Below are 9,694 nucleotides of genomic sequence, written 5' to 3'. Positions count from 1 at the left end.
GCTTGAATGCTCCACGGGGGGGGGGGGTTTGAAATGTTATTGGTTTCCCCCCACCCCACCCCTGAAGTGCACTGGAGTCAGGGAGAGCTGGGGAGAGTTTGCTTTGTGCTAAAAACAGCAGTTGGTCCTTCCATGATAGGGATGGGTGGCATGTAGGTAAACTGGAGAAAGCAGCCGTGCTGGTAATCAAGGCTGTCCACTTCACATGGAAAAACATGGTTAACATAGCAAATGCTAACCTCCTGCCTTTGCATTGGTTAGCCCTATGCTACAGGCACCCGATCAATTTGACGGAGGAAAGATCAGCAAGGACACGCAAGTACTTTTGCAAACAAAAAGGTGGCTGGGGATCAGATGTTATTCAGAGCCGTCTCCATGCAGGCTGTCTGTGTTCATGCGGTGGTTGTGTCTGTACGTACAAACAGTATGTGCACGGTCGGGGATCCAGCTGTGTGGCTGCCTGGCCCTTTGCATGCAGATACCACAACTGCACACATCGCTCTGGTAACCATGCATGAAGCAGGCACACAGCTTTGCTTCTGCAAAATGTGCATGCAGTTTGAAAACAGAAGCAAAGGGGAAGCTGGCCAGGTTTTGGCCATTTTCAGTTTAAGGGGATAATCCAAATCCTGCTGAAATTAGTGGGAGTTTCCATTGTTTTCAGTGTGGAGCTCTGACCCCAAGGTGGTGTCCACCACAGCCTTTATAGTTAGATCAGTTCTTTCTTCTTCCCCAGGCAAAGGGGAACAAACCTTTCCCTGTTGCTTTTTTTTCCTTTCTTTTTTGATCTGTCCTGAAATGATAGAGCACGCAGTGCTTGGCAGCTTTATATTCCTAGCTAAATCATATTTCTCAGATAGGAAACTGCAGCAGCACAGGGAACAGCATGCTCGGTGGCACACACAAATGTCAGAGTATTTGCTGGCCTCTTATCAGTCTCTTTTCCTGCTGGCCTCTCTCAAAATAGGTTGGGTAAATAGCCTCATGCTTGCCAGCACTTAGGTCCAAAGACTTGGATGTTTCTGAACGGAATTATTTTTAGTCTGCTTTTGAAATCGCTCCCCTGATTCTCTCAGGAATTATGATTTTTATAGGTCTTTTTAATAGATCTGACTGTTCTGGAAGCCTTCAAAGTGCCTTTTTTTTTACTTGTGGCCTGCTTTTCGTGAGATGTGATGCATAACCATCGAGAGTACTTGTCTGGCATTCAACGCTGATGTTGGTAGTGTTGGTTGAACCAAGGATTATGGGATCAGATCCCAGAACAAAAGCGATTTATTTTGTTAGTAATGTGGTAAGATGCACAAGATTGTATGGAGATTTGTTGAATCAAGCTACTGTGGGCTGGGGGTTATGGCCATGTCTTTATTAAAAAAAAATGCTGGGTCCCTGGGGGATGTGGAGAGGTCTAGACTGGTGGTGACCAAGGTATGGCTGGATCCAGTCAACGGAGCTGTGTTATCTGGCCTCTGTGGGGAGGCCTGCGGGCCAGACGTTGTGGGCCTGTGCACTGAATTGGGCTCACAGATTGGCCTTGTGCCGCTCATCCAGTTCGTGGAATGACCCCACACCCTGGATCTGGCTTGCCAACAGGGTCCAGATCACTCAGCTGGCCTGGGGTGGGTTGCTACTGGTCTAGACACTTTTACCTATTCCTGTTGTGGGGGGAAAAATCCCCTGCAAAAAGGGAGTGAGACAAGTACTCATTCACGCACAGTGCCACCCCCTTACACGTCTGGTCTGATCCCTTTGCTGGCGCTCACCTGTGTACTCTGTGTTTCTATTGCAGGCAGATGCTTGTGAGCATCGGACAGAGCGAGTACCCGTGACCGGTGCAGCGGAGGCCTGATGTAGATGCCAACATGGGTAAGGCGTGGATTCCTTGGGAGTTTTTGATTCTCTGGCCTCTTTATCCTGGCTCGGTTCTGCTGACAAAACCTCCAGCGATGCTGAGTGAAGCACCCGCAGAGAGGGCCTGGGGCATAATATTCACCCGCTTTGCTGCTTTGCGTTCCAGTTCAGCCAAGGGTCGCTTACCAAATGTTGTCTGGTGGGCCGGGAACTAGTGTGGGAGTCTGAGGACCGGGGGTCTTTTCCCAGCTCTGCCACTGCCTGGCTGTGTAACCTTGGAGAGGTCATTTCAGCTTTCTGTGCTGCTCAGTGTACAAGCTGTGTGGACTGAGGCATGCTTCTATCATACTACCTTCTTATAAGCCCTATTATAATACTACCAACAATACCAGCCTGGCTAATGTATATGTGCATGTGGTTTCTACTGGAGGGTGTCAGGACAGCTCAGTAGTATATCACAGGCTCCACGTTGCTATTGGAGACTCCTCTTTCCAGTGGTAGGTGCTTACAGCTGGAGATGGAGAAGGATCTCTCTCAGGTTTGCTGCTGCTATGCATGTGGAACTTCATAGAGAAGTCCTAGGCTGCCACAGTTGTTACGCTATGCACTTCATGCTCATCACTGTTGTGATTTTTAAACTGCGATTTGGGGATCTAGGCACTTAGTTCTTATTGACCTTCAGGGGGCCTTGGCACCTGACTCTTTAAGACGTCTCTGAAAATCCTGCTCTGCAGGTCTTCACAGGAAACTCATAGCCCTTCCATCAAGGAGGTTGCAGATCTAAACGTATTGCAAAGAGTCGGGACATTGCTAGCGGGCTCACTTTGTGTCTCAGTCTCTCTGGGGACCACTGCTGAAACGCTGCATGGGAGAAGTGTGTGTCAAGAAGGGGTATGATGGAAAACTGGCTGCTGGGGGCTTCTGGCCCAGGATAAGTCATTTTATCCAATGACATTTTACAGACATGTAACTAGCAGAGCAAAGCTCTTGCAAAGAAGACACTATCTTAGTGAAAAAGTTGGATTGAGCCCTTCCTAACTGATCCAGTTTGCCAGCAAATGCATCAAGTTCCACTCCCAATAGCAGCAGGATTTCAGACTCTCTCTTCTTTAAGACTCTTGTCTTTCATTTCTCCCAGTCTAACAGGCCTTAAACTCTAAATGAACAGGGGCTGCTGCTTATCTCTCCCGGCCAGCTGGGTTCTGTCACATGTTCCTGTCACGCTGATTCCCTGAAATAATTTCCTTCACTTCCAAAGACAGTCTCTCTCTTTCTCTTGATTGGGGATAAGCACTTTTCTAGGCGCTAGATCTCCACTGCGTAATCCATCCCAGGACAGTACTGATATCAATTGAAAAGCTGTTAGCCAGGCTGGCTGAAAATATGGAAAAATTCACAATCTGCAAGCTGTTCAGGAATTGTTAGCCACCATTGCAAAGAAAGATAATTGGGGCGAAGATTTGTTTGGTTTGATCTTTTAATAAATGTTGTTCTGCACTCCTTACCTCTTGGCTCCCTCTCTTCCCTCTTGGTTCCATCTGAAAAAGTCATAAAAAGGGGAACATAATATGATCGTTCTTGGCTTTTAAAACTTTCTTTTCCAGTGGCAAAATAGAGGAGGGAAGGTTGTTTGGTTTTTTTTAAGTAATAGAAGAAGGAAAGAGTGGCATAAATCTTTCATTATAAATATAAAAAAAAATACACTTCATTGAGGAAAAACTCAAAAAACCCCCCGGAAAACTCTATTAAGGAAACAAACTGTCTTGTTGTTGTCAGTTGTTTTTTGTTTTTTTTGTGGGGTGAAAAATGTTGGCTAGCAGTACTTTGTTTTCTTTTCATTATAAGTATGAGTGAGCGGGTGCTTTCAACCCGCTTCTTAGTACAGGGGTCCCCAAACTGTGGCATGTGTACCCCTGGGGGCACACAAGGCATCTCTGGGGATTATTCAGGAGAAATGGTATAATGGCGGATTTAATTTTCATTATTATAATAGTTGGCATTTAAGGGGCATATAAAATGTATGCTGGTAGGGGTACGGGGGCAGCTGGTAAATCTCGAAGGGGGTACACAATAAGAAAAAGTTTGCTTTAGTGGATAGATGGTTTGATTGCTGCCTGCCTCCTGTCCATGCTGGAACCTGTCTGCCAGTAGCTGCAAAGCCTGTGGCTCATGTAGGCGCACCTGAGCTAGCTTTAAACCAGCTCGTCTGAGTGCTGTTGGCAGTGCAGCCCAGCAACGTGGAGGTCAGCATGGGCTGCAAAACTCATGTGAGAAGCTGGGTAAATGCTTGGAGAGAGCGAAGGGCAGCCTGTGCTTGAACTCCATCATTCCCAGTGCCTGAGCCTAGGTAGTTAAGGATGTCTTCAGGAGTTCCCAGGACTGTGGTGCAGGCGTACCCCAAACCCAAATGAAGAGTCCCCTTAGAGTAGGATTGTGGCTGGCTTATGTTTTGTTGCACTCTGTAGCGCTCTGCTGTGCCTTTTATACCCTTGACAGCTGCTTAGATCCCTTGATACATGCATGTCTGCAGCTTGGAAATATCAGCTGTATGTAACACAGGTGTATTACGCACCGAAGACAGGCTAGAAAGGCCAAGCTACGCTGGGGGTGGGAGGGAAAAACCAGTGTGGCCATACCTGGTCTCCATGGGCCAATTTGGGTAAGATGGATATAAGATGTAGATCAGCTATAAGATGTATATCATTGCTGATTTGATTTTCCTGTAAGAGCTGCTAGGCTAGATGTGGAACAATGGGAGCTTATGGGGAGAAACTGCAGAAAGTGGAAGGGAAGAGTACCGAGTTTTCTTCTGATTCCTAGTCTGTTGGGTGAAGGATTATTATTAGTCTGTAGCAGCCAGTGCTTGCAAGAATAAAGAGAACAGATACTGCTTACTAGCCAGGCTGTGGGCACTGGGGCTATAGCCTCTAATGCAGCTGCACATCCAGCATCTTAATTTGGACTTCCACACTGGATTGCAGGCAGAGCCAGATCACTAGCATGAGATGGAGTTAGGCGGGTGGTGGGGGAAGGCTGCAGACTAGGGAGTCTCAGCTGGGATGCTGCAACACCCCGGGGTGTCAACAGATCCTTGGAAGGGTGCTATGAGGACATTCCTGCCAGGCCACACCACTGTCCCCCCCTGCCCGGTCCCTCTGCAAGGAGGTAAGCACCGTGTAACACACCCAGAGAGAGGTAGGGCTGGAAGAGACCTCCAGAAGTCATCTAGTCCAGCCGCTGCCTGAGGCAGGATCATCCCTAGCCAAACCGTCCCATACAACACTTGAATCTGAATTCTTCATAAAACTACCCTCAACTCTGACACAACACAAGACCTAACGCCCTATCCTGCTGCAGGTGAAGGAGGGGAATGATGGCAGGCAACCTCTTGCTTCCATAAAAGGTGGTCAATGTATCTGCAAGAGATCCCAGGTGGAATAGAGGGCCACTCAAGTCATAGAAGTTATGGAGGGGTGCCTTGAGTCTAATTGCATTTGGCTGTCATTCAAGCCTACAAAGGCTGAGAACTACTGCTGTAGACTGAAGTCGCAGAGCGCTCTGTGAAGCATGCACCCGATACAAGACCAGAGGAGGTGGTTGCTGCAAGGCCTGGGTCCGAAGCGTGAAGCGCCTCGGATACAGGGACGCAGTTCTCAATTGTTTTTGGAAATGGAAGTGACGGTCTGCTGTCGGTTTGCAGACTGTAATAGTAGCTGCTGGATCGGGGGAGCACTTCGACATCTTAATTTAGGAGGGTCTCGAGTATTTTGACCATAGCTAAGGCTGTGGGTTTTGACGGGGGTGTGCTGGTGCACTTGAGAACCTGGTCGCCTCCTGCCTGAGGGTCGTCGTCTTCTACTTGGGGTCTGGATGATCACCAAATGTGGAGTGGGGAAGGAATTATCCCTCACACTCAGGATGGTGGAGGGGTTATTTTTTGCATAGGTCATTGGTATTGCTCTTGCGTCCCCTGTGCTTAGCTATAGTGCATCATAGGATGTTCTTGGCCTTGTGGTTGTCTGCCTTGTAGTTGTGGTGACTGAGGATTTGAAGCAGATGATTTTCAAGAACTCCTGGGTAACCGGCTACTTGCGAACAGCGGGCTGGACTGTGGACTCTGTGACCCTTTTCCACCCGCAGTATTTGCTTCTGTTCTCTTCTGGAGAATCCCAGTGACGCACACACGCCTTGGAGCTGACACTCACTACAAAGTGGAGAAATAATCCAGGTGACAAGCGGAGAGGAGCTTGTCTGAGCCCTCGAGTATAAAAGTTTGGGCCTTTTGGGGGTCGGGGGGCAATTTTCACCAAAACACATTTAACAGCAGGGAAGGGAGAAGTCTGTATGAACAGCACCAACGGCTGTCCTGTCTAATTGTTCTTGCTCAGTGGTGATTTGTATGTCCCAAACAGGCTTCTTGTGTGCAGGCGTGTTTCTGTGTTTGCACGTGTGCATTAAGTGTTAATTTAATTACTAAAAAGCTTTTGAAGTCAACTGGGGACTGTCCACGCCTACATTCAGGTCTGTGCATATCTAGCCCTGAGGCTTAACATCATGTGCATGTGATCTTTTTCTAAAAAAAAAAAAAAAATGGGCCAGAACGTTGGCCTGTGTTTTGGCAGAAGGGTAAGTTGAGGGCCAAGAAAAGGAAAGAACAGGATTGTGTTAGTGGGGGGCACACAGCAAGCAAGCCCCCTGCATTACAGGATGCCTTTAGCAGGGGATCCTCCGTGGTTGTGCTCTCCCTGGGCCACTTTGGGTGCAGGGGCTGTGCCAGGCCAGGCTGCTGGGCGGTGGGACCGACTGCGGATAAGACAAGGTAGAGCACGGCCGCTTTGTGGCTGCATCATGGCTTTGCCCTCCCTCCACCCTGGAGACCTAGAGGGGCTCTTCAAGCAGGGTTGGGTTTGAAGGATAGCCTGGGCTGGGCTGGGGGTGTCATCCGCTCCAGCAGCCCCATGGAAACAGGCACAAACCACCTCCGCCCGTCCTGCCATTGCTGCTTGTACCCACCCAGGCATGAACGTACCCTGCAATCCCTCCTTGCTTTAATATCCACTTGTAAAAACCTTCCTGCCTTTACTAAAGGGCTTTTTTTTTTTCTTTTTACTCCTCATCTTGAGCTGCGCGCGTGTGGCTGATTTTGCTTTCTCTCATGTTTTGTGCCCTGTTTGCACATTACGAAACCTGGTTGTGTTCAAGCAAACACATCCTCCCTCCCAGGGCCCCCCTACCCCTCCTCCTGAGTCATTTCACATGTCTTCTTTGCTCCAGACTCCCACCGAGTTCAGCTGGGAGCTCGGGGGAGAGCAGGATCAGACCTGTGATGTGATATTTGGGACAGCACAACCGTTACCATGGCAACTGGTGATGATCTCACAGACCCAGGACTGTGGCTTCACTGGAGCTATTGAGTTTAGGGGGAGCGGGGCTGGGAGGGGAGAAAGGGCCCTTTATGAGAACACGCGTACCTTCATCGGTCTTGGGGGGAAGAACCGGGCAGCTGCATTTCTTTCTGGGCAAACACTTTCCTCCTTTCAAGTGTGCCCAAGCGCGACATTCGTGCTTTAAGGGCCCGGTTCTAACTTCCTCGCGACCTCCACAGATGCATGAAGGGCCTGTCTTGAGTCTGCGGGTTCAGCTGAAGGCTAAGGCTGTTCCCGACTTGCCTGGTTTGGCCGGTGACTTAAACATGTGTGTACATGTCCTTAGCAGCCCCAAACCCAGTCCGTGCCTCTAGCAGTGCTGCCGCTCCTCCTCCTCCTCAGCTCTTGTTAATGTTTAACGGGATGGGAGCTGTCAAAGTCGGGTTAGGTTTCACTTGGACTCCCCCGAGCCTTTGCTGCATGCAGGGATTATGGGGCCGTGTTGTATAAACACTGTCTTCTTTTGCATAGCGATAGTCACCTCTGTTTCTGAATCTCTTGAGACGGACTTTCCCAGCAGAGGATGGTGGAGGCCTGGTGGATCAGATAGGTGGTGAAGCGCTTTGTATGCATGGATTTTTGTAATCCTGAGTCTTGCATCTTGCTGAATAATAACACCTGGATTGGTGATTCTCACCCGGGGTCCCACGAGATCCTTTCAAGGGTGGTGTGGGATGCCATGCAATGTCAGCATTGTTAGGTTTGCAAATACGATTCACAAGATAAATCCAGAGATTTCAAAGAGCAATCCATAGTGTGGTCTTGCTGAGTAGTTTGCAACAGAAAAACCATTCTATTCTTTTTTGACTACAGAAAAATAGGGAGAACTAAAACCCGGCATTTCCTAAGGGGTGTCTTGAATCTGTTCAGGTGTGCTTCCAGTCTAAAAAGGTTGAGAACCATTGATCTAAATCTATTCACCTGTATATCCCAAAGCACTTTATAAGGGAGATGTACATAACCACCCACCATTTTATGGATGGGGAAACTGAGGCATGGAGCGGTAAGTGATCTGCCCAAGGTCGCCCAACAGGCCACTAGCAAGGTTGGGAACAAACCCCAGTTCCAGTCCGTGTTTAGGCATTAGGCCACACTTCATCCCCAGTAATTAGTAATGACTCGGCATCATAACCATCTATTCAGAATGAGTACCGGGTAGTTGCTACCGGCTGAAGTCTACCCTCACGTAGTGGGGGTGTCTTCTTGGGAATAGCTGTGGTACAAACTTGAGCCTTGTGTTTGTAATTCTTCCAATGGATTGGGTGGAAAAGCTTGCCTTCAGGGGGTGGGAGGTAGTTCTTTAGGAAATAAGTTAGATGCAGCCCTGCATATACTGAATTGTCACATGTACCAGCCATGGCATAATGCACGCAGACTCTTCTTTCTCCTCTATCCTCTCTCTTCCTGAAGCTTTACCTAGCTGGCTAGGCCTCTGCCGCCGGTAGAACTGGATCTCATTACAGACTCTTACAGTCCAGGCCTCAGGATAGGAGAAGGAAGTACTTTTGAAAATTCAGGGCCAATGAATGGAGGAATCCAAGGCCAGCAGAGAAATGAGTTTTGCTTCCCATGTTTGGGTCCAGTTTTCTCTGTGCTGGGGTTCACTTCCCTGTCTGTTGGAACAGAAATATCCCACATCCTTGAAATAACATCTTCTCCTTGCCGATAGCAGCACAGTGAGACGTCTCCCCTGCCATCTCTTTGGATGCCTGTTTTTTAAAACTGGGCTTCTGCGCTCGCAGTTCAGAGCCCTCCCCTTGTATTCTTTGGGAGTCTTTTCTTAACAGTTCATAGATGTGCAGGTGTGAGAAATAAAACTGGGCCTTCAGCAATAGGGCCAGCTCCAACTCCAGTCATGCCAGCGGGACGGATGATGATAGAGCATTGCAGCCTTTCAGCGGGCTGGAGCCTGTGCTACTTCTCTTGGGAGGAAGAGCACAGAAGATGTTGTCCAAGAGGAGGAGCAAACCTGGCTTTATGCTACCTCTGCATTGCCCTCTTACTGGTTCTTTGCAGGGAAGCGTCTGCTAGAGCAGCCTCTCTGAGGCTCTAACTTACAATACACTTGCATGGCCTGAGCAGATGGTATTCTGGAGGGGTTGGAGTGAAGGTTGTGTCTTGCTCCAGGAGACCTGCAAGAGACCTGTGCGAGGAGGGAGGGATGGGCCTTTGGGAATAGGACACGTGCTATGGATTGAGGAAGAGTTGTGCTCATGATGGCCTGGGTTTGAGCCTGGCATGGTTGCAGCCTGAACTCTGGTTTGTATTGGGAATCTGTCGCGGCTGTCTGGGGCCCGAGAGTTGCCCAGGCAGCTCGGCCTTGACTTAACGAGGGCAGACCCAGCTCACCTAGGACCATAAGCAATAAATGGATTTGGGGGTTTGGTGCCTGAATTTAAAAAAAAAAAAAAAAAAAA

The 9,694-nt window shown here is 48.8% G+C and overlaps 1 protein-coding gene across 2 annotated transcripts in view; it reads left to right on the top strand.

Annotated features, from left to right (window-relative positions):
- Window positions 1-9,694, top strand: part of LOC109291200 (mitogen-activated protein kinase kinase kinase 3-like) — a 124,342-nt gene that overhangs the window by 27,249 nt on the left and 87,399 nt on the right. For both annotated transcript variants that reach the window (XM_019508088.1, XM_019508087.1), the window contains exon 3: window positions 1,790-1,866. In XM_019508088.1, coding sequence (XP_019363633.1) covers window positions 1,863-1,866 — 4 coding nt within the window. In that variant the 5' untranslated portion in view covers window positions 1,790-1,862. The remainder of the gene's footprint in view (window positions 1-1,789; window positions 1,867-9,694) is intronic.

The sequence above is a fragment of the Gavialis gangeticus genome, unplaced genomic scaffold (genome assembly GCF_001723915.1).
Source record: "Gavialis gangeticus isolate Ggan-Ray unplaced genomic scaffold, GavGan_comp1, whole genome shotgun sequence".
NCBI lineage: Eukaryota > Metazoa > Chordata > Crocodylia > Gavialidae > Gavialis > Gavialis gangeticus.
This window is presented reverse-complemented; position numbering and strand designations above follow the sequence as displayed.